Raw genomic sequence first — 26125 nt, forward strand, 5'->3', positions numbered from 1 at the left:
GCTTCCACTCATACATTTACTTGGAACTCCATTTTGTGGGAAGTTTTTTTTTTTTTTTGTAACTACAATCTGGAATGTAGCATCTTGTGGTTTTTGCTACTAATCGCATAAACGTTTATCATTTATCTTAATGACCAAATGCTTCTAATGTGCTTTTTCCCATTGGAGCAATGGTGTGGCCACAGCCAGGTGACGCTGTGGCTGAGGTAAATAATTAGTGGAGGCATGAGTAATATTTACGTCAGCATCTTCCTGACCTTCCCAGATGTTCAGTGCAATGGCCTCACCCAATGGATGTCATTCTTAAAAAATGACACAAGTGGCCACATCACAGATAGATTCAGTGTTGAATCTTTTAGAGGTGACCCAGACATGATAAGTGCAAAGCATGTCCCGTTTCCCTGTTTTGTCTCAGTGCTTATGTAAAACCGCTGCTTTCAACCCCTGCTGCATCTCATAAACTCTCAAGATAAAACCCGACCCAAGCCGCCTGGATGTAACGAAAGATTTGTAGGAGAACAGATAGCGTGCTCGCCCCCATTTGTTTTGCTGCTGTTATGACCTCACTAAAGAGAGAGAGAGAAAAAAACCCTGCAGAGAAATGGTAAAAGGGAGAATCTGGCTTTCCTGCCGCATTTCCGTTTTTGAAGGACAAGCCATAAGTGCTGGTGTGTAAACAGCTGGCTGAGGCTCATGGAGGGCTGGTGTCTGCTCTAGGGCTTATCCCTCTCTCACCACAGTAGGACAAGCTGGTTGTTGAACAAATATGCAAAGTTTGTCAGGCTTGAGCTGGTGGCTCCATTTCTCAGCCCACTGGCTGCCTTGATTTGGGACTTTACCCATCACAAAGGATTATACAACTGCAGCAAATTCCTTCATAGTTTTATGGAAAAGTCTTTGACTTGGACTTATTCCGGAATCCTCTGGCATTAGGGATTGGGCGTCGTGTAGGGAGAACAAACTTGAATGAATTCTGTTTAATATTTGGAATTTCTTCCCAGAGCTGTAATCCCCTAAAGGCACTGTCAGGGAAGAAACTGCTGATTCAAAGTCTGGGTAAACTTTTTAAAAAATCTTTGGAGATGGTCAGGGTTGATCTATAGCATGGAGTGTCCCTCATTTACGCATGTTCTTCACTGCTGAAAAACTAAACTGTTAGTTGGAGAGATGTTCCGACAGAGCAGAAGGATACAGGAGGTGTATTAAGGCCCGTTCACACCAAGAACGATAACTATAAAGATAACGATATAGTTCTAAAAATCATTCTAAATATAAAAGAACACCACTGTCCACACCACAGCTATAACAATATAGAGAAACAATATCATTGTGATCATATTCAGAACAATTTTTTCACACTCACAGCCAATCAGAATCCATTGTAATTTAAGGGCTTGCGCATTTAAAATGGTGGACGACATTGCGGAGAAGTTAATCGTCAAGGTCCAGAAAAATCCACCACTGTTTGACAAGTCAAACCCCCTTTCCAAGGATACTTTAAAGAAAATGGATATATGGAAAACAATTGGTCAAACCCTCTGAATAAATGGTGGAAATATTAACGATGAGATCATTATGCCAGGCTAGCAAACAGTGTAACATAAAATTACCTCAGATATCCAACGCTAGTTTTGACAACATTGTCTTGCTTCCTTTGAAGTTGCAATGAAAGAGACTAGGCATTGTTTTTATTCCACGATATTGATTCGTCAGCTAAATTCACTGTTAGATTAGATCGATTACACTAGCTACTCATGTGAAACATAGCATGCTGAGGACATCTGCTGGTTAAATGCATCAAGAACAGCAAAAACATGTTGTACACATTCTGAAACCGCAGTGCTTGAGCTTAGAATAAACAGACCATTATTGTTCGTTGGTGTGGATGCAAATATAGTTATTGTTATAGTTACTTTTATAGTTCTTGGTGTGAATGAGCCTTTAGCCCAACGAGTGAAGTTAATAAACATAATTTCAGGAGGAGTACGCTCATCTAATCTTCCAATTAATACCAAGGTATAAAACCAGCATTTTACCTCTTCCTGTTGTTAGTTCTCTCGGCATCCCTCCTCCTCCCCTTCTCCTCCTTTTTGTACTATTTTTGCCTGTTATAGGGGGGCAATCGGAGCTCGAGTAGAATATCCTTTCCGAGCAGACAGCAAGCCAAATCTGTTTACCACTTACACTAAGATTATATGAGCACATGAACTCGTGAAATGCTGGATTACTAACACAAAAAGTTATCGAGTTCAGTACCAGTTGGAGACTCAAGCTCCTCTCAAGTCTTTATCAACACCTTTAGAATGTGACAGGAGTCCATTACCTCTCTAGCAATTTTGATCGTTGACTGCAACAGATTTAATTAAATTTGACACAAAAAAACCTTGAGAAATACCTTTAAAATTGACTTCACACCATCACAGCAATCTCTGTTGAAAGTCACGGTATTTTGGCCACAGAGTGTCAGAGGTGAGTCAACGTTTCTCTCTTTGTGACTTGCTTCGTATTAAGTTAGGTGAGAGGAACTACGAAAAAAACAAGTTGATTTGACCGTTTCTTTTATTAGCACATTTTACACTAGCCTATGACACTTCTAGCCTTGAAGAAATCTTTGCACAGATTTTTACACATTTATTTCTGTTTGTTCAATCAAAAAAAAAGGTTCAAATTAAATTTGCTTATATAAAGATACATATATTCTTCTATGATGTACGTTCTCAATTTTAAATAATTAAAGAATGACAAGAATACTACAGTAATACAATTACTAAGTAGTTGTATAATAATTATCTATCATTTAGAGTAAATAAATCAAGCAGATTTTTTTTGCCAAGCTATGTGGTACAATCTGCATCAGGATTAGTAAACCTTAAAAAATTAGAGATGCACTGATACTAAATTTCTCCACTGATACCAATTATTCAAAGTGATATCTGCCGATACGATACCGATAGTTTGGGGGATAATTTCATTATAATTAATAATTAATTATATTTTGAAAGAAATGCAAATAAAAACTTTATTCTCTCCATTTCATCAACTTGTCCAGAGTAACTGGTATCAGTTATAAACAAACACAATACTCAAATTAATATTAACATACAATAACTAAATTCTGAAGAGTAAATTAATATTTCTTAACTTTCTGAATGTTATAATTAATATAATAACTATTAATATTGAACATCAAACTAGTTTCTTAGCATTTTCTTTACACAAATTGCAAATTCAGTGCTTTTTCCTGCCCTCTTTTGATTGACAGGGTATATCAGTCCTGACTATCAGCTGTTTTTAAACAGTAGCCGGAATTGTGAAAATTTGCTTGTATCGGCCGATACTGATTATTGGCCGATATGTCGGCACATCTCTATTAAAAAATATCAGATAATTTGACCTTTTTATGACACTGCAAGGTTAGTTCAGGTTGTAAAATGTCGTGTGGGTCAACCCACCAGAAAACTACTAATAATTAACTAATTAAAAATTCATAAGGTGCAAGGAAATTGTTATTTTATATTGGAGAGTTACACCACATGGCATTTTTCGTTAACATAAAACTTTCCTTGAAAGTAGTATAAACGTTTTCATATGAAATTAGCAAAAATACAAGTAGATTTATAATTCCTTAGATGTTGCACCAGAAATCAGCACACAACAATGAAATTAAGTATGTGGTCTATTTTAATAATGTAAAAAAGCATTGTACACAAGCACTATCTAATATAAAATCTTCTGGAGAGGAGATTCTTTCTCTCATCTTGAAACACCATACCTCAGTGTAAATTAGTGGAAGAGACCGGTAACCATGGAAACACTACCCTGAGACGCCAAAGCCTAGTTTTCTCTGCCTCAAGACCGATCCAACAGGTCCCCTTCCCTCTGAGGCCTCGAGGCCAACAGCTGTTAACTGGCCCCACCTGAATTGTTAGAGTGCATGACGGCACTAGCAGGGTTTGGACGAAATGAGGTAAGTGACAAAAGTCAACTATGTAATCTATATGACTGCCCAACCCTCTACGCATCTGTATGGGTTCAAATTAAGAATGGCTACTACCTGTGCGAGAGAGAGAGGAGAGAGAGTATTTCTTATTACACAAAGGCCATCAGAAGCAGGAGGAAAAAGAGCCCATTTATATTTAACTCTAAGAGTTTGACAGGATTGTGAAGAGGCAGTAGGAACTAATGAAATTCTCCATCTAGAGATTAAAACACCTCCACATCTCAGTCTCACAGTTCCCAAACAGAGCATCGAAGTGCAACCTAAAATAACAACGTCTATTACCGTTCAAAAGCTGCTAACCTTAACATGGAGGATTTACATAATCTCCCACCTCCAGTTGCAAACTTGTACTTGTGCAGATTCCTCCCGCTTGAGGTCATGGTTAAACACGGACCGGTGTGCACTAAATGTAACGTAGCAGAAGAATCACAGCCGGTCTTTCAACACCAAGCTAGGCGCCACACACTAAGTCTCGTCAGGTCTTTAAAGGAGCCATAGTGTATACTACAGCACCATTTTATATTTCCCCCTGAAGTCCAGTTATATTGTTGGTTAAGGTTTCATGCACCAAAAACAGCCATAATTTAGTTTTATAAGACTCATTTCCGACCTTTAGAATTAAAAGTGCTTTGGAATTTTGCACATTAATTGTGTTTATGTGTCACATACAATGCTTTTTTGGCTCTGCAAACACCAAAACAAGAGACAAGAGGGCGGATCAGGCTTTTTGTTCAGAAACTGCAAAAAATTTGTATAATTTTAACTGTAAAATACTGTAAAAACATGGAAAAAAACTGTTAAAAGGCTAACAGTAAGTTCCTGTACTATATACAGGGAAAAATTGTAAAAGATCTAACTGGACATGTAATTTTACAGTAAAATGGTGTTAATTGTACAGTTTTAGAAGTAAAAAAGAACAAATCAATGTATCATTTACAGTCAAAAACTGTAAACTGACATTCCCAGAATATTTGGATTCTGAAATCTTCTGGTAGGACATGTCTGTGGAGTGTTTTGGCTAAAGGGTGTGTGGTTGAACAGCTACCAAAACAGCAGCACATTTAAACAAGTTGTTTTTGCAACTGTACATTTAAAGATTTCTATATGCAGATGACCTCTGTCATTAATGGCTAACCTCTTTGCATGTGAAATGAGACCTAGTTTACAATGCCACTCATTCTGGGCCAAACTGCTAAATACTGAATTAGAGTTAACATGTACATTTGTAAATATGCTAATGCTTCTGGCATCACAACTGTTGATGATTTTTAAAGGTGCCATCGAATGTTTTTTTACAAGATGTAATATAAGTCTAAGGTGTCCCCTCAATGTGTCTGTGAAGTTTCAGCTCAAAATACCCCATAGATTTGTTTTAATTAATTTTTTTAACTGCCTATTTTGGGGCATAATTAGAAATGCGCAGATTCAGGTTGCGGTCCCTTTAAATTGCGCGCTCTCCGCCCCCGGAGCTCGCGCTTGCCTTAAACAGTGCATAAACAAAGTTCACACAGCTAATATAACCCTCAAAATGGATCTTTACAAAGTCTTCGTCATGCATGCTGCATGCATCGGATTATGTGAGTATTGTATACTGTTATATTGTTTACATTTGATTCTGAATGAGTTTGAGGCTGTGATCCGTGGCTAATGGCTAATGCTACACTGTTGGAGAGATTTATAAAGAATGAAGTTGTGTTTATGAATTATACAGACTGCAAGTGTTTAATAATGAAAATAGTGACGGCTCTTGTCTCCGTGAATACAGTAAGAAATGATGGTAACTTTAACCACATTTAACAGTACATTAGCAACATGCTAACGAAACATTTGGAAAGACAATTTACAAATATCACTAAAAATATCATGTTATCATGGATCATGTCAGTTATTATTGCTCCATCTGCCATTTTTCGCTATTGTCCTTGCTTGCTTACCTAGTCTGATGATTCAGCTGTGCACAGATCCAGACGTTAATACTGGCTGCCCTTGTCTAATGCCTTGAACATGGGCTGGCATATGCAAATATTGGGGTCATACATATTAATGATCCCGACTGTTACGTAACAGTCAGTGTTATGTTGAGATTTGCCTGTTCTTCAGAGGTCTTTTAAAAAAATGAGATTTACACAAGAAGGAGGAAACAATGGAGTTTGAGACTCACTGTATGTCATTTCCATGTACTGAACTCTTGTTATTCAACTATGCCAAGATAAATTCAATTTTTAATTCTAGGGCACCTTTAAATGACCTATTGCAGCTTATTTTTCATAAATGATACAGGCAGGATAGCTAACTAAATAAAGCTAACTTGGAAGCTAATTAAAGCTAACATAGTTTTAGCTAACTAAATCAATGATTGTATTACAATAATTTAGCTGTTTTCAAAACAGTACTTTAGTAGTAAGTTCCTAACTTTAGTAGTAAGCTACTTTTTCCCAACAGGAAACAATGTAAGGTTACGAAACTTTGCATTACTTTGTCACTTTTTTTTTGCGCGGATAGCCTTGCAACCGAGAAAGTAATCTGATTACGTAACTCAAGTTACTTGCAAGTAATTACCCCAACACTGAGGTAAAAATCGCAATTACAATGCATTACAAGTAACTTGAGTTAAGTAATCAGATTACTTTTTCAAGTAACTAGTAAAGTAACACATTACTTTTTCAATTTACAAAAAAACACCCAAGTTTCTTTTTCAAATTTTCAAAATTTTATCTGCTATATAGTAGGGATGCGAGGCTAGTCTCACACTAAGAAAAGGGAAGACAACTATTTGAACCATGAAGAAGAAACAGAATTTGAAGGCTGAGGAGATTGCAGTTATCATCCTCTCGGATGCTTGAGATGTTTTTTCTTTTTCTGTTTTGGGCAGGAGAATGCCTCTCTAGAAGGACTCAATCCAACATTTCTTTTCTCTTCCAGTCCTACAGCCCAACAGGAGCTGCCTCCCGGTGTTTTTCAGCCCTCCCTCATGCTACAGGCTAGCTTGTTTTGGCTGCAGCTGCTGAGAGGCAGACTAAATAATGTGATAACGCGCCGCTCCACAGTCGCGCCTTGGGCTGCCAGGACCCGCCACTGCTCTGGACATGCAAATCACTACAACTGCACAACACCTGCAAATCAAGGCTAAGTTGTCAAGAAACAAAACAAAACAAAAAAAGACAGCGCTTTTGTGTGCATGTTTTCACATTTTTTATCTGTGAAAGATAGCGGCTGCTGTGTTGGAGCAGACATAAATAAGAGCCGAGTATAAAAGGGAGAGAATAGTGCCTACAGGGCCTGTCAATCATCAGAGGCTTCATAGCGCACACGTTATGTGAATGGGCCCTCGGTGACTCCTATTCTACCCCTACCTTAAAATCACTTTCCTCTTCCGACAAAGCGGAAAGAAAAAAAAAAAGACGGGAGTGTTATTCTATCCTTATCAATGTTATGTTTACACCAGCAGTTAAACTTGCAAAATGTTATGTCAAATACTGGCTGAGACAATTATAATCTCTCGAAAGAATGAGCAGCTGTTTAAGCATTCTACTTCAGATTAATCCTTGTGTGTCCTATGAAAGTGTGTGCGTTGTTCTTCCATACGTCATTTGAGGCAGAACAACATGTGTGTACAGAGCTAATCCTTATGCTAACCGCTTAAGCATCGACAGCACAATAAAGCTTCTCCAGAACACTTTCTCATTGGACTAAAATCAGTGCTTTTAACCTTTATTACATCGCCCTTCTATCCCTAGGTTGAACAGCTAGAGCAAACTGCCAATCATGCCCTTCTCCATGACAACCGCTCCCTGGGTAAACATTAGCGTAATGATGGGGCTCGTAGCAGTGGGGCTGTATGAATGGGGGCTGACAGGTGCGCCAGTTCATGTGTGAAGATGCACAAAGCTAATTATGGGGCTAAAAATATCATTAATGACAAACCAAATCTTCCATATGCAAAAGTGGCTCCTGTTTCGCTGCGGTCAAACAACATGTTCGCAGATTCACTTGCTGATCAACACATTCTAATTTTATGGAGAAAACTGTGGGGTTGTTGTTGTCGACAATCAATGCGACAAGTGAAAAAAACTGCAAAATTACAGAGTAAACAAATAGTGCTAAACACCTTCATTTAAACGTGCAAGTCATGGAGTAGCACAAGAAAAACAACAACCTTGAATATCCTAGAAATTCCTTGGCATGGTCAAAGTTAGTTCATGCTTTCGGAAAGGAGTTGCGATTAGCTCAGGGTGGGAACATTCTAGATTAGATGCACACATACACTCACTAATCAGACCTTCTTCTTATCTACTCTCCAAAAGGGTGACATCACTGTCTGAGAGAGAAATGTGGTGCACAAACACTGTCTGAGAATGCTCGCTCCCTTGCCATCCCAAACACTTGCCTCTGGAAGTGTGTGCGGGCACCTTGAAGAGTGAGAGACTGGCAGAGAAAGATGGCATGCTGTCTATCTGACATCTGCTGTTGCTAGAATCATCAAGCCATGAATTTGTTCTGAATGGCATGGATGATCTACTCAAATATTCATCTGAATCTTCAAAACTTTTTTACCTAGATAACGTTTCCTGTATTTACATTAACCTGCTGGATTAAAGTAGGGTAGACAACTTTGGAGAGGCTAGCAATAGCAAGCTAGATTCCACCCTCCCTTCAGAGCTTCTCCCAAACCACGCCTCCTCCAAACCACAGGAACGTGCGCAACCAGAGCAGAGTCTGCAAAGCGTCACGAAAGACTGCGTTAAATTACTTCATGTCTCAAAGCACATAACATTACAATAATAAAGAAAGTAAAAAACTTAAAGAGAGCTGACTTGCATTGCCTGACTGCTGCAGATTCATTTCAGCGTTGATAGTGTTGACATAAGGGCTTTTCACACCCAGCTTAACCCCGGGTTATTGTAGTTCTAAACACCGCTTTTACCCCGGGTAAAGGAACGTTTTACACTTGTAAATTTTAGAAGCAGGGGTTAGCACTGCTTTTTACCCGGAGTTAGGAAACCCTGCCCCGGAGCAGGGTTGGCACTGCTTTTGCGGTCTTAACCCCGCATTGCAGTGCCAAACTTGTACATTATGAAAAATTCAGTGTTAGAATGTTATGACTAGACGCTTAGCAACAGACAACCAATCACGTATTCATATTTGCCTGCTTTGGACGGTCACAGACACATGCATTTGTATATAAACAGTAAATTCAGCGTTTGAGAGGAAAAATGTAAAATGTTGACAGAAAACGTGACAATTGCAAATAAGAATGTTAACCCAGGTTTAGGAGTATACAATGTAAAACATCAGCTTATGAATACCCATGATTAATTGTCAACCCTGGGAAATTATGAGCAGTGTGAAACATGAAGTAGGATAACCCAGGATTCCCTTTACCCGGGGTTTAGAATGACCCAGGGTTAACTATTTCAAGTGTGTAAAGCCCTATAAAAGGTCATAAATCCAAGTCTGAGGACGTGAACCGCTCCGAATATAACATCACAGCTTGCCATCTCTGAATTACGGTAGTTATGAAGTGAACGAAGCATAAGCTCGTTGTTCTGGTTCAGGAGGAACTGTTAAAGCGGCTGCTGTTTGTTTGTGGCATTCGGTGACTGTCTGTCTACATGGAAATACGGGTATGGAAATACATATGTTGACAGGGAGGTAGGACATTGCATTCAGACTGAATGCAATGATAGGACAAACATTTTTTGGTTTTAAGACTTCTACAGAAGAGATATGTACATTTTTAAATATCTAGACAACTTCTATTATTGATTGCTATCAGGATTTGAAGACAGTTTCAAGCAGTATAAAAAAAGTGTTTATGAAAAACTTTGTCTACCCTAAAAAAAAAGTGTTTATGAAAAACTTTGTCTACCCTACCTAGAAAATGGTTTTAGGATTAATTATAAAGGAAAAACAAAAACTTACAGTTTAGGCCTATTAAATGTTAAAAATGGTGGTTTTGAAATGCTTTATTTATTTTTTAATACATACAGGTATCTTTAGTTCTGGCCTCAATATTACGCTCTTGGTAAAGTGATTCCATTAAAGAAATATAATTTAAAATATATTTTGTTTATATGTGTAAATATGACATGTTTGAGGATAATTTATTTTACAAATATGATTTTAAATGATGTTTAATTTTGATTGTGGTTAATTATGATTAATCCCCAAAACACTGTGCAATTAATTAGTACAAATGTTTTAATTAATTAACACCCCCAAGACTTATTATTTGATGTGCTTTTTCATGTCGGCTTATTATTGTGGTTATATTTCTGTCTAAATAGGTGGTTCTTTGTCTAGTAGCTGCAGTGTGGACCAGAGTTTATGCTGACAGTCAAAAGTAAGGCTAACAAAACTAATCTAATCATCTTGGACCAGCTAATGACCAGTTTGGAACAGACAGATTTCCAGCAGGGTATAGTCCACGAGGAGCCAATGTGACAAAACCTACAGGGAAAAACTTCAAATAAACACAATATAAACTGAATTTAATAAGACTCGAATCCTCATTAAGGCATGCCGCATTGAATAAATCTTATCATACATTATAGAGAGCAGAAGTGAAAGACGCCAGCTCCTTTTTCCAATTAAAGATTCATAGAGACAGTTTCCAGCAGCCCAGCATTATTTAAATCAAATTAAAGGGATAGTTCACAAAATGAGAAATTTTGAAAAATATACTGGCCACTCATTATCTTTCAGTGTAATGAAAGTAAATGAGAGCTGTCACGCTCCAAAATATGACTTTTATATTCAAAGTCTTCTGAAGTCATATGATAGCTTTGAGGGACGAAAAGGCTAGAAAAAATATAATTATTCATTAAATAACTCACTTTTGTACATCCACCCATGGTGTTCATGAGAACAGTATTCATCTGAAAGATTTGTTCATGAATTAGTGAACTGTCACTTAATAATCAAGATTATCAGTGAATTACGACTTTAATTTCCGTCTGATTGTTGTACAAAGACTTCAGAATAAGGGTGTCGTGACAGACGAGACACTCTACCCACACTCCAAGAAAGTTAGATTGCCATTGTGGAAGATTTTTGGATTCCGTGAAAATGACTCGTTAATCACCCCAGTCTGCAGGACTTCCCAATGAACAGTGGGCAAAACCACCAACCTGTTCACCCACTATGTTAGTCTTGCGGATTTGGCCACTGTACAGAGAATATGTTGCAATTATTTTGCTACTTTACATTAAACTGCTGATGCCTTTCTGTGTTTTATTGTATTTACATCCCTCTGGGCTTTTATTCCAAAAATGTGCTTATTCGGATAAAAACTTACAGATTATCATATGTTTATATCAAATATCTTTAGAAAGCAGTATTTTTTTCTTATTTATTTATTTTTTTTCACAAAAAAGGGCGATGTGAGCATTATGGAGTGCTAAACTCACGTGTAATTTATGTTTCATTCATACTCGACAGGAGGGTGCCCTCGTGCAGAAAGTCCACAAGTGAGACTCGTAGGAGTAATAAAACCAAAGACTATAGAATAACACAAGACGTGTCACTCGTTTTGAATGGGAGAAAGTGTAACACGCAATAAGTCCCGCCTTCTAAATAAGAGCCAATCGCCGACTGGTAAAGTCATCGCGTCACTTCGGCGGCCGTTAGAGTCACCGGTTTCTATAGAAAAAGTCAGACGCGCGCCTCCGAAAAGACGTGCATTTAGGTCTGCGCATGCGCATTAGCTTGATCCAGCCTGAAAAATATTTTTTTTGTCATGATTCGAGCGTTTAGAAACTTAATTTATGAGCCGGTTGTTGTTAGATTTCATTGGTGATTTCAAATATGAAATTTAATCATAAGGTTGGCGAACAGTTTTGGAGAATTTGATGTCTCCCCATTCAAAGAGATTGCATGCCGTTTCAAAGATGGCTGCCGAGTGAAATGACTTGTCTTAAAGGGACTTTGATAAAACTTATGACATACCAGGAATATGGGCAAAGACATCCAGCTATCGCTGTAGCTGAATAAAATGCAGATGGAGACATTTTCACTTATTAAACATGCAGAAAATTAACATTTAAGCTATGTTAATATTTATGATGCAATGCCAATTGACCGTTCGCAAAGACACCCCCCCAATAGTTACTGTTGCTATGTCTGACAAGCCATGCCACTCTCACGCCATACATCATGTTCTCATGCAGTGAAAAATACATCGCGGAGCAAAGAGGACACTGACAATGTGCAGACAGACAAGACAGAGCAGGTTACTTTTGATATAAAACAAAGTCTCAAATTTCAAATTTTTGAAAAAGGAATTTAAACAAATACCATTTTGTGGTGTCGTGACAGATCGCTGTAGCACCTCAATTCAAGCTGCTCGTGAACTGATCATCTCTTCCTACTAGTTCATTTATAACATCAAATAAACATGAATGAACATCAGAAGGAATGTTGTTTAAAGGTGATAGAGAGGATTTTTTCGTCTTTGAGAATCCAAAGACTGTTACTGAGTTTTTGAAATTTCAAAGGAACGCCTCCCAAAACTCGTAAACACTTGTACTGGAACACGAGTGTTTACCACCGGCATTCGCTGTGTCGTGTTTTTTGGATTCATTATGTCAGACTCACCGCAGGTAACTCATAATCTGCAGTTGTTACTCCTATCTCCTGACAAAAACATTGCATGCGGCGCCTGTGGAGTGTGGAAAGTTACTGGAGAGCGCAGCTGCGCACGTCTGTCACAAGGAACGTCACGGCAGTGATTGACCAACCATAGGGCCAATTGTTTACGCAATGATCGCGTAAATGATTGGCTGATGTTTTTAAGGCCCTACCTCGTGCACAGATGATGTATATTAATATTATTACTTTCAGTGCACCTAATAAATAGTCTTTTATCAGTTAGTTAAGACAGTTTCAATTAATATTGCAAAAATGTAATAAAACAAAACAACTTCTTTAGCACCTTTAAACCATGAAAAGACATCAGTACACACCATTTTTCAAGTTCAAGTCCACCTACGTTAATCTGCTAACTCCCCTGACTGCTTTGTCAGACATAACGGTGGATTCAGCGTTATGATTGGTTAGATCGCCTGTAAATCAGACTCCCAGCAAAGGGTCAATTGACTATTGAATACTATATTGAAATCTATAAATATACAGAATTTCTGCCTCATTCTGTGATAAGAAGTAACATAAGTTCACAGAAGGAAGTTATTTTAAACTGGCTGCCATTAAGTGTTCCTTTTGTATGCAATGGGATTGTTTTTCAAGATTTCTATAGATATCGTAATACATTGTTATCATGTAGTAAAAAAATCGTGATATATCGTGACACCCCTACTTCAGAAAACTTGAAATTTAGCATGTGAGTATTATGGGAATTTGTAATATTTCTATGGTGTGTTTGTATTCTATTTGAAGCTTGAAAGTCTCCATAAAATGCCATTGTGAAAAAGAGCGACTGATATATTATTCAAAATTCCTCCTTTTGTAAACCACAGATGAAACAGGAGAAATTTTAGCATTGGCTATTGGCCGTTTTCGCTCACCCGTCCGCAGTGTATTCATCTGTTGTGTCAATTTGTTCATGTCATGACAGTCTTGAGAAGGTCACTCATCTAATGACGTGCGAGTGATATCTTCTGAATATTAATCAATTTCTGTCCATCCAAGGGGATGAGTTCATTTTCTCTTCCTGTTGCTCCTTCGCGTTCTCCCCCACCTCTCTCATCTGTGGAATATGAGATCAGCCTCTACACTGTACACAGCCACCGGTGGCCAGATGTTCAATTAGCCTGTATTTCTGTTCAGAGCTTTGATGCTCCCCGCGCTGCTCTTCGGCCTCAGCGCTTTGTTCTCAAATCAGCCTAAGGCTAATTTCACCACCCGCTGCGAAGACGACACACAACCTGGCACCTCACACCACACCGCTATTTGTGCCTGCTTGTTTTATATACATACATGCTTGGAAGGAAGGTGACTCCCCAAATGACAAATATGCAAAAGCGAGTCCTTGGGTTGCACTCTTTCACTCTTTGTTGCTTCGTCTTTCATGTATTGTGTGCCCTAGGCCTGGTTATAGGGTGAAGCAGGAAGGAAATAAATAACTAGAGGAGAAGTGGGATTGTTTTCATGGGTCCCTTTATTCAAAGGGCACTCTTGAGCTTTTGTGTTTGCATGGAGCCTTGATTCTGTTGTCTTCCTCTCGGCGGTTGTCTATCCGTGAATATGGAAAAGGCCCAATGCGCGACATACGGCCTGGTGCACGCTGATGTTTCCAGCTTTGATTTGGTGCTGATTTCCTGTGGCTTCCGTCCACCTGTCCCCTGCAGTCTCTTCATCTGAGAGAGTTCTCCACCACCTGCACACAGCTCTGCCCACAGCGACGGTGGGGTTAAGCTCTCTCTTTCTGCACAGGTTTTATTAGTCAGTGAGCACTGTCAGGGTGTGTTTATGTTTGTGTGCACAAGAGCATTTCAAAAGTGGGGAATTGCAGATGTATGGCAATGTGTACTGTGCATATTTTGGTATCTGTAATATATGTAAATGATATGTGTTATTCCATCCACTCACGGGTTTCTCTCATTTTCCTTCCTTCCACACACACAAACATATACTTAAAGTATACTCTAAGCCTCTTTTTCTAGTACCACCAATTCCACGCAAGATATCACAATCGTGAAGTTATAAACTTGCAGCGTAACAATGTTGTCGATGCGTTAGTAAAGGGCAGAGATTAACATATTTACCAGACTGTGCTTCTTTATTTTGATGTATAAGTGTTTGCTCTCCATTTGTCAAAACCTAACCTAACTTCAAATTCAAAAATTCTTGCTCATATAAATAACAGCTTACAAAATACAAATTAAACTGAATGTTAATTTAAATAAGCATATCTTAAATATGCAAATTGCATATTTGCCCTTCTTGGGTTTATTAAAGTCATTAAACTCCCTCCAATTAACATTAAAAGCACTGCAAAATGATTTTTAGGGAAGAGAAACACAAGTAGTAAAAGTATGTATTTTGTGTGTGTTTTGTGGGTAATATCCTGTCTGAGCTGAGGCCGGTCACTATGGCAGCAGTGACAGGGTTCTGCCCACTGACTAGATGACCTTCCCAGTGCACCTACAAATAAACACTAATTAAGACACACAGAAAACAGAACCTACCGTTGACGCACTCAAACACATCGCAGCACCTCCCAGGTGTTCCGTCACCACGGGACACAACCTGAGGTGAAGTCCCTGCTGAGCACTGTGGGAAGGTACATAGGCCAGGCAAACACTCACATCTGAGTAGAAGAGAGAGAGAGAGAGAGAGAGAGAGAGAGATGCTGGTGGGGGCGTTTGTCATACCTAATTTATAACAACAAAATACTCTCTCCTGACACTTTGATGTTATTAACTTTCACCGCTGAAATAATCTAATCTTCAGACTTTGGGACTTGAGGAAAAAGTGCTAAAATAGTGGGGGTTTTATTTATTATTATTAATTTTTTTGTACAATCGTTTTGGTCTAACCTGGATTATGAGTATGAGACAGGTGTGATGTCTGTTTTAGACTGTGAGTGTGAGACAGATGTAACATCTACCCTAAATTAGTCTGACAGGGTTAACAATCTAACCTGGACTGTGTGTGAGAGAGACAGATGTAATAGTGCAATCAAGGACTGTGTATGTCTGACTAACTGTGTAACCTGGCTTATGAACAAGAGACATGTAAAATTTCTCCTGGATTGTGGGGATTGTACCATCTAATCAGGATTGTGAGCATGAAACAGGTGTAAGGGTCAGAACTGTGATTGTGAGAGAGACAGGTGTAACAAGTTACTTGTATTGTGCATGTGAAACAGTCTAACTGGGAATATGAGTTCGAGACATGTGTAACATCTAATCAGGATTGTGAGCATGGGACAGGCGTAACAGTCCAAATGGGATTGTGAGAGTGAGACAGGTGTAATGTCTAATCAGGAATGTGAGCATAAGAGAGGTGTAATGGTTTAAATGGGATTGTGTGAGTGAGACAGGTGTAACATCTAATCCGGATTGTGAGCATGAGACAGGTGTAAATTCTAAATGGGATTGTGAGAGTGAGACAGGTGTAATGTCTAATCAGGATTGTGTGAGTGAGACAGGTGTAACAGTCTAAATGGGATTGTGAGAGTGAGACAGGTGCAATGGTCTAAATGGGATTATGAGAGTGAGACAGGTGTAACATCTAATCAGGATTGTGAGAGTGAGACAGGTGTAACAGTCTAAATGGGATTGTGAGAGTGAGGCAGGTGTAACATCTAATCAGGATTGTGTGAGTGAGACAGGTGTAACCGTCTAAATGGGATTGTGAGAGTGAGACAGGTGCAATGGTCTAAATGGGATTATGAGAGTGAGACAGGTGTAACATCTAATCAGGATTGTGAGAGTGAGACAGGTGTAACAGTCTAAATGGGATTGTGAGAGTGAGGCAGGTGTAACATCTAATCAGGATTGTGAGCATGAAACAGGTGTAACCGTCTAAATGGGATTGTGAGAGTGAGACAGGTGCAATGGTCTAAATGGGATTATGAGAGTAAGACAGGTGTAACGTCTAATCAGGAATGTGAGAGTAAAACAAGTTTAACGGTCTAAATGGGATTATGAGAGTAAGACAGGTGTAACATCTAATCAGGATTGTGTGAGTGAGACAGGTGTAACAGTCTAAATGGGATTATGAGAGTAAGACAGGTGTAACATCTAATCATGATTGTGTGAGTGAGACAGGTGTAACAGTCTAAATGGGATTATGAGAGTAAGACAGGTGTAACATCTAATCATGATTGTGTGAGTGAGACAGGTGTAACAGTCTAAATGGGATTGTGAGAGTGAGACAGGTGTAACGTCTAATCAGGAATGTGAGAGTAAAACAAGTTTAACGGTCTAAATGGGATTATGAGAGTAAGACAGGTGTAACATCTAATCAGGATTGTGTGAGTGAGACAGGTGTAACAGTCTAAATGGGATTATGAGAGTAAGACAGGTGTAACATCTAATCAGGATTGTGTGAGTGAGACAGGTGTAACAGTCTAAATGGGATTATGAGAGTAAGACAGGTGTAACATCTAATCATGATTGTGTGAGTGAGACAGGTGTAACAGTCTAAATGGGATTGTGAGAGTGAGACAGGTGTAACGTCTAATCAGGAATGTGAGAGTAAAACAAGTTTAACGGTCTAAATGGGATTATGAGAGTAAGACAGGTGTAACATCTAATCAGGATTGTGTGAGTGAGACAGGTGTAACAGTCTAAATGGGATTATGAGAGTAAGACAGGTGTAACATCTAATCAGGATTGTGTGAGTGAGACAGGTGTAACAGTCTAAATGGGATTATGAGAGTAAGACAGGTGTAACATCTAATCATGATTGTGTGAGTGAGACAGGTGTAACAGTCTAAATGGGATTGTGAGAGTGAGACAGGCGTAACGTCTAATCAGGAATGTGAGAGTAAAACAAGTTTAACGGTCTAAATGGGATTATGAGAGTAAGACAGGTGTAACATCTAATCAGGATTGTGAGCATGGGACAGGCGTAACAGTCCAAATGGGATTGTGAGAGTGAGACAGGTGTAATGTCTAATCAGGAATGTGAGCATAAGAGAGGTGTAATGGTTTAAATGGGATTGTGTGAGTGAGACAGGTGTAACATCTAATCCGGATTGTGAGCATGAGACAGGTGTAAATTCTAAATGGGATTGTGAGAGTGAGACAGGTGTAATGTCTAATCAGGATTGTGTGAGTGAGACAGGTGTAACAGTCTAAATGGGATTGTGAGAGTGAGACAGGTGCAATGGTCTAAATGGGATTATGAGAGTGAGACAGGTGTAACATCTAATCAGGATTGTGAGAGTGAGACAGGTGTAACCGTCTAAATGGGATTGTGAGAGTGAGACAGGTGCAATGGTCTAAATGGGATTATGAGAGTGAGACAGGTGTAACATCTAATCAGGATTGTGAGAGTGAGACAGGTGTAACAGTCTAAATGGGATTGTGAGAGTGAGGCAGGTGTAACATCTAATCAGGATTGTGAGCATGAAACAGGTGTAACCGTCTAAATGGGATTGTGAGAGTGAGACAGGTGCAATGGTCTAAATGGGATTATGAGAGTGAGACAGGTGTAACATCTAATCAGGATTGTGAGAGTGAGACAGGTGTAACAGTCTAAATGGGATTGTGAGAGTGAGGCAGGTGTAACATCTAATCAGGATTGTGAGCATGAAACAGGTGTAACCGTCTAAATGGGATTGTGAGAGTGAGACAGGTGCAATGGTCTAAATGGGATTATGAGAGTAAGACAGGTGTAATATCTAATCAGGATTGTGAGCATGAGACAGGTGTAATGTCTAAATGTAATTGTGAGAGTGAGACAGGTGTAATATCTATTCTGGATCGTAAGCACAAGACAGGTGTAACTTGAATTGTCAGTGTGAGACTAACCTACTTTGTGAACACCACACAGATGTAACAGTCTAACCTGGATTGTGAGTGGGAGATGGGTGTAACAAAACCATACCTAAATCGCAAAGGTGAGGCAGACATAAGGCCAAACCTGAGCCGAGTATGAGACATGCCTCGACTGTGAGATAGGTGTAACATCTAACCTGGTAGGAAGGGTGCAGCAGCCATCTGCTGTCAGTCTGACCTGAGTCTCATAGCTGTCTGCCGGACACTGGACAGGCTTCACTGGAGGACACTCTACTGTGCTGCAGTCTACACTGAACACTGAACACAAAAACAAGAGATAAAACATTTATCACTCCTCATCAAAGCCTCTAATTAACACACCTCATCAAACTCTCATCCAAGCAAATGATTTACCTGTTATACCACACCATAGAATTAAACACATATTTACAGCGCAGTAAACAGTGTATTGCAGTAGAGTCATCATATAATGTAGGTTTAATGATACATATAAAAAATGTACAAAAACCAAACATAAACAGAATTTGCTTCAGGCTAACATCAACCAATGACAGTTTCAGAGGCAGGTTATGATTACACTATGATGACATATTAAAAATAATGTGCACTGATGTGCCCAATGAGATAAAAAAATTTGTTTCAAGTAAATTTTTTATTTGACGGAAACTATACTTGTATTTCAAAAAAGTGCATTTACAAAAATAACCCAAAAACATATGTGTCCTATCTACCAAATCCCATAGTCCTATCTATCTACTTAAGCAGAAACACATATTTTTAACAGCCCATGTGTTAAGCATGTCTCAAAAGCTTTGGCAAACTTCCAAATCACGAAATCACTCTTTAGTGTATTGGGAAATGAAATAATGTTGTTTTTTTATGTTATTTTGAAGCCAAGTGGCTATCTCTGCTCAAGGCTGCCATATTGCAGCAAAATATAGCATGACAGAAGAAGATATTTTACAATTAAGGTACTATGACAGCATCTTTAGATAACCTGCAAAGAATTCAAATCTATCACTATCAGGTTCCTGGTGTGGATCCCCAAGACTCCACAACAATCCATCTATTACTCTAACAGGAAAAGAATTTGATGTTGCAAGAAAAGTTGACATGATGTTTTTTTTTTTATTTTAGAAAGACCATTGTGGAGGGATAGTTCACCCAAAAATGAAAATTCTGTCAATATGACACCGCTATGTTTACAGCGGTGTCCAGTGCAGCACCACCTTCACTGTTGTTTTGCCATTTTTTTTATGGGAATAAAAACATTGCTATAATTGTAAACCGAAAGCGCTCATCCAGCACGAGCTGCAGAGTCGCACACAGTGCAGCAGGAATCACAGTTCACTTGACAGGAGTAAGGCGAGATGACTGACAAGACCATGGCGGAAGATTCAATGCGCAACAGAGCCTAAGCATCTGACAAATGTCTTATCTTGTAGAATGCGTGCTCGGCATCGCCGCTTCCTATACACAGAGTACCCGCGATCGTGAATTCGAAAGTAAAATGCGTGCACAACATCCCTGATGACTATCACTTTATGGCAGGAACTGTGTAAAGATTCTTCAGATAGAAAAACACAACATGCATATTTGGAATGATATGAGGCTGAGGATATAATCTATGCTAATTTCACACTCGCACTCCATCAAGGTAATATCGCGAGACAGCTTTTTACATCGACAAGAAATCTCGTTATATTTTAATATCGCGAGTTCTTGTGGAACACAATCTCATCCCACCCCTAGTTGATGTTCACCGGCGAATCACATGGTGTGAAAATGGAATCAAGAAAGTCACAATACTTAACTAAATATTGGATTTCTTTACCTGGTTTGCATTCGTAGAGATCACAGCACTCGCCAGGTTTGCCGGAGCTCTTGGATACCAGGATGTTGAGGTGCCCGGGCTGGCAAACTTTCCTAAGACATCCGGCTGGGCTACACACACAGCGGCTGGGCAGAGGGCAACATTCACCTGGTGGAGCGTAGCCCTCGATTAATATGGAGTCCTCCGGGCAGCGTGGAGAAAACTGCACCTCACACCTCGCCTTAGAGCAGTCTGGTCTTTCTTCTGCAGATAAAAAGAACAAGTCTTGTCATTTATGATGTTCAGCTCTGCTTAATAGTTATTCTTTTCCTGTGAATAAAAACTGGAAAGTAAAACAGTTACCAGTAACCTTATTAGAAACTGCAATATGGTTTAAATTGAATTGTAAGAGTGATTGTTAGACTAAAAAAAAAAAAAAACAAGCTATTAAAGAAAACATCTGTCAGTACTCACACCACACATTTTAAACTCAAAACTCCATGTGGTGATAAATATGTAGAGTATTCCTTGCATTAAGCCTCCAAAATGAAAATATGAGGTATATGTCTTCATATTTTTTTTGTGTGACAGGTACCGTTTACCAAGAGACAGACTTGTTCGTCATGTACAGTATATGAGCTGTGACACACTGACATGCTGTTTGTCACAAATAGGCCAGTGAATAACATCTAAATAACCACATTGTTACAGGGGGAAAAAACAACAACTTTAATTTGCAAAAGTTTAATTGCCATATGGTTATGGTTAGGGGTCAAATCTTTAAATGTTTTTGAAAGAAGTCTCTTATGCTTACCAAAGCTGCATTTATTTGATCAGAAATACAGTAAAAACTGTCATATTGTGAACAATTGTGTACAAAATAAAATACCTCTTTTCTATTTTAATATATTTTAGAAAGTAATTTATTCATGTGATGACAAAGCTGAATTTTCAGTGTCACGTGATCCTTCAGAAATCACTCTAATATGCTGATTTGAAACAGTTGTACTGCTTAATATTTTTGTGGAAACTGATAAATGTATTATAATTGTTTGACAAATAAAAAGTTTTATTTGAAACAGTCTTTTGAACAATTTAATGGATCATTGCTGAATAAAAGTATTAAATTCTTTAAAAAAAATATCACTTACACACACACAAACTGTGAATATATATATATATATATATATATATATATATATATATATATATATATATATATATATATATATATATATATATATATATATATATATTCACAGTTTCTTCCAAGTTATGTAAAAAGACGTTATAAAAGAAGAGCTGACTGACATTTCACTATCTTGAGCAGGCAGAATGATGAGCAGCTGCTTCACTCCCTCGTTCTGAACAGAATATTGACCATGCATGTCAAAGTCCAGCGTTTTATGAACACACTCAATTTGACCTTCCTTCATTCAAGACATGATTGCTTTTATTCGTTCTTTACAAGGGAACAACAAGCTAACAAAGGAGAAAGGCCGAGAAATTGAAAAGGTGCATGGGAGAGACATAAAAAGAACCACAGAAAAGAAAACTCATGCTGATGTGAATGTGAATGAATGGCAAATGTCAGCAGGAGAGAAACGATTGGGATGCTGTAATGCTCCTGTTGCTTGTGTGCTGTCTGATAACACTTGACAGAGGGGTGTGTAACAACACTAGACGCAACACTACATGTTAAAACACAGGCGGCAGTATTAATACAGCCATGGCATCTGAGTGTGTAAAATTAAGTAGACTGATCTGGGCCATAATGTGGCTTTTAAATCAATATACTTTATGCAGACTTAAAGGGACAGTTCACCATAAAATGAAAATTAAGTCATAATTTACTAATGCCACATGCCCTTCGTCCTTTTATGGACCACAAAAAGAGAATTAAAAAAAAAAATGTCCCACTCACGTTCATCCATATAATGGCAGTGAATAGCAACCAGCGTCAAGATTTTTAGAAAAGACACAAAAGTATGACAGAATGATCCCATACGATTCACTCTGAAATCCGACAATTCAATTTCTTGAACTAATGTGCCAATGATTCACAGTTTCAAAAGACATGGAAAAATGGTTGCATTAGCCACTTTCATGACACTTATGTGTTTTGTGTCCATTTTGAAGTATGAAAGTTCCAGTCACCATTCAGTGTGACTGTGCAGCGACCTTCACAGTCTTCAACATTTCTCCTTTTGTGTTCCATGGAAAAAAATATCTTGTCTGAAGTGATATAAAGGTGAGCTGATGATAACAGAATATTTTTTTTTTTTTAGTGGCACTGAATGTTTTGAGTTTCCATGGCAGAGAGAAAGTCACACATATTTGGAACAACATAAGGATAAGTAAATGATGACAATGAACTATCCCTTTAAAAGACATCAAGACCCCTTCCCCTCAGAAACGCAAGTATAAAACGATCAAACAATTGCTCTGAACTGATGAATAGCATGAAAAATATGCACCGCAGGGCAAAATCACTGACTTTCCTCACTGAGGTTACATACTACATAAGCATTACTCTGACACTGATTAATTAACTAGCTAAACTTATTAAAGCCAATGTACTCCAGCCATTAAGCACATTGTTACTGCTTTGTTTGATCTTGTATGAAAATCAAATGTGATGTATGAAATGCATGTCTTACAAAGAGGCTGTGGCCTATTATTGTCTTTTGATGTGTTATGATGTGTTAGGAGAGAAGAGTCCTCCATAGAGGTACTCCTCTTTTGTGAGAGAGAGGGTGTAATTACCTTAAATGATAGACAGAGAGAGAACATAATGCTTGTAAATTCACAATAAGAGCAGTGAAGATAGATACCTCTTTAAAAAGCTCCTCATATTTAAGCACCATGTTTATGTGTCATTATACGAGCGCCCATGCTTTTTGTTCTCGCCAAGGACAATTATGACGGCATTATTTTTTGTTTGCTACCAAATGCCACTTGAATGTGAAATGATTTGGTACATGAAGATGTGATGGGTGAAAATGAGACAAGAGTGAATAAGTGTTAAATGAGGCCACATGTAACAGTCACCAAATGAGACAGAGTATCACAACACCGTGCAGTGATGGATGTGACATTTAGTTTATGTACTGTATTAGAAAGACACTTTCATGGAAAAAGTGACTTAGTATTTTTATTAGTACAGTATGTGTGCTGCCTGGGAATCGAACCCATGACCTTGGCGTTCCCAGTGCAATGCTTTACCATCTACGGGAGACAAATCCCATATTGTGTAATTTTACATATTTTTCTTAGTGGATATGACTTCATAGGGAATGAAATTGTAAGAGTTCATTTAAAGTTCATATGTTTATATGGGTCTCAAGTTGCCGTTTAAACATTTTCCAAGAAACAACCACAAATGAAAGCTCCTCCATCCCCTTTCATCATCTGTACATCCTCTCTGATGAAACCATCCTAGCGCTCTCAAAATATTCAACAATCTCCAACACATCAACAAATCACCTCCTTCAGCTTTAGCTATATGTGTTCTCTGTCTCTCTCTGTCTCTCTCTCTCTCTCAAGAGTGCACTGCTTTAGATAAACAGCCTTTAATTTGGTCTTATACTTGGAGTACAACACAGCCTTTTTTTTTTTTTTTTTACCCCAAAAGGATTGTGCGACTGAAATGCCCCAACTGACTCCCCCTTAATTGTTGTGTGCTGAAAATATAGTCGATATAACCACAATACAATTTTATCAAGTCTCACTTATATTGATTATGTTAAAAATGCAAAAACTGCATATGTAAAATCGACTAATCGGTGGGCTGCCCTAACTGGTTGACTGGTCTTAAGGAAGCCCTGCATAATTAGGCTGGTTTTGGTCAGATGTGTTTCTCAGTCAGTCAAACATCAATCTGAATGTGTAGGCTGTAACGCTGGTGCTAAAAAGGGATGAATTCAGCAACACAACTTCTCTGTATGATACGCCAATATTATAAAAATTAATATGATTTATTTATTATAAATGATTTATTTATAATATTTTTAATTATTACAAATATTTAATAAATTAATGCATGACTGAGAATGGGATAGTAAATTAATAATTTCATCAAACATCAACAATGAATAAAAGTAAATAAATAACATGAATACATTTTCCATTGCACGTTGATATATTTATTGACATATCTATTGGTACTTTTAATTAAGGATTTATTTATTTATTTTATTTATTAATATTTTTATAATAATATGGCACTCACAATCCTCCATAATACAATTATACTAAAAACTAAATGAAAATAAATTGTTTTAAATTCTACAAATTGTTATAAACATTATACAGTACAGTAGTCAAAGTATTTATTCATTTTGAGGTTTTCTCAATATTACTTTTAACAGTGGCCAATATATCTCCAAATACAATTTATGAAAAATCTTTTTTTTTTTTTTTAGGTTTTCTAAATATTACATTAAACAGTACACTCTAAAAATGCTGGGTTAAAAACAACCCAAGTTGGGTTAAAAATGGACAAACCCAGCGATTAGGTTGTTTTAACCCAGCGGTTGGGTTAAATGTTTGCCCAACCTGCTGGGTAGTTTTATTTAAACCAACTATTATTTAAAAATTGCTTAAAATGAACCCAAAATAGTTGGGAAATTAAAAACCAGATGCAATTAGAGACTAGCCTGACTACGTCAGACTTCCTACTTCCGCTCAATTTCATTTCGCTTCTGTACTCAGTCTGATACAGCGTCAGAGCTTTCTGTTTGCCACCGGTCTGGAAACAGCCGGGCCAATCAACGAACAAAGGGCGGGCTGAGAGCCGTGACGTAGATGCTAAGCGCCGAGTTTTACATTGTAGGTTAGAGAAATCGAAAACCGAAACGACCGAGGAAATGGGAAACGAGACACGGGATGCAATTCGCTCTGTTATGGAGAACATTCAACTCTTTTTCAAACTGAAGCCAGAACAAGAAGAGTGTTTGATAAACATTTGTTTTATCATGTGTTTACAACAGGTTTACAGTGGAAGTTCAATCATAGATTTGAGTTTGATGCATGATGTCTGTGCTTCGATGCGGCTGTACAGGCGCATAACATACGTCATAACTAAACGTATCTGATTGGCTTACGGGTAACCAATGATTTTAAACTTCAGACAAGCGCCCCCTAGCGAGAGAGAAAACACTTCTCTATTATGCCATTCCAGACTCTGTCTACGAAGCAAAGTGAAGTACCATAGTTTAATAGTTTATTAATATAAATGTATTAATAAGCAATTTAATAAATGTTTATTGTTTAATAATTATTCATTGAACATTAATAAATGTTCATTTCCAACATACTTTGGGTTAATTTTAATTAAGCAATACAGTAATTTTTAAACAATAGCTGAGTTAAATAAAACTACCCAGCAGGTTGGGCAAACATTTAACCCAACCGCTGGGTTAAAACAACCCAATTGCTGGGTTTGTCCATTTTCAACCCAACTTGGGTTGTTTTTATCCCAGCGTTTTTTTAGAGTGTAGCCAATATGCAAATGTGAAGCAAGAAAAATGGATATTCTTTTTGAGGTTTGCTTAATATTACATTCAACAGCGACCAATATATGCAATGCCAACCAATATGGATAAATAATAAAAAATAAACCCTCTAATAACCAGCAGAGTATCAATATTAGGTTGTTGGACCCTGACTAACACGACCCATCCATTGGCAGTACTGCACTTAATGACTCTTATTAATTGTAACCTGGTGAAAGAAAAGGTGAGAAAAACACTTCCTCACAATGCATCCCCTCCTCCACTATGACGAGAGCTACTGCTCAGTTCCTTTTTCATGTTTCTTTCACAGCCTTTGCTGTGATTTCTCGTTTGACAATGACAGCTGTTCACCGCTGATCGCATGGAC

At 38.0% G+C, this 26125-nt stretch overlaps 1 protein-coding gene across 3 annotated transcripts in view; it reads right to left on the reverse strand.

Annotated features, from left to right (window-relative positions):
* Window positions 1–26125, reverse strand: part of crim1 (cysteine rich transmembrane BMP regulator 1 (chordin-like)) — a 151419-nt gene that overhangs the window by 49176 nt on the left and 76118 nt on the right. For all 3 annotated transcript variants that reach the window (XM_067367414.1, XM_067367415.1, XM_067367413.1), the window contains exons 3-5: window positions 20264–20506; window positions 18606–18726; window positions 15145–15266 (exon numbers count right to left, since the gene is read on the reverse strand). In XM_067367414.1, the coding sequence (XP_067223515.1) occupies window positions 15145–15266; window positions 18606–18726; window positions 20264–20506 (486 nt within the window). The remainder of the gene's footprint in view (window positions 1–15144; window positions 15267–18605; window positions 18727–20263; window positions 20507–26125) is intronic.

The sequence above is a fragment of the Chanodichthys erythropterus genome, chromosome 18 (genome assembly GCF_024489055.1).
Source record: "Chanodichthys erythropterus isolate Z2021 chromosome 18, ASM2448905v1, whole genome shotgun sequence".
NCBI lineage: Eukaryota > Metazoa > Chordata > Actinopteri > Cypriniformes > Xenocyprididae > Chanodichthys > Chanodichthys erythropterus.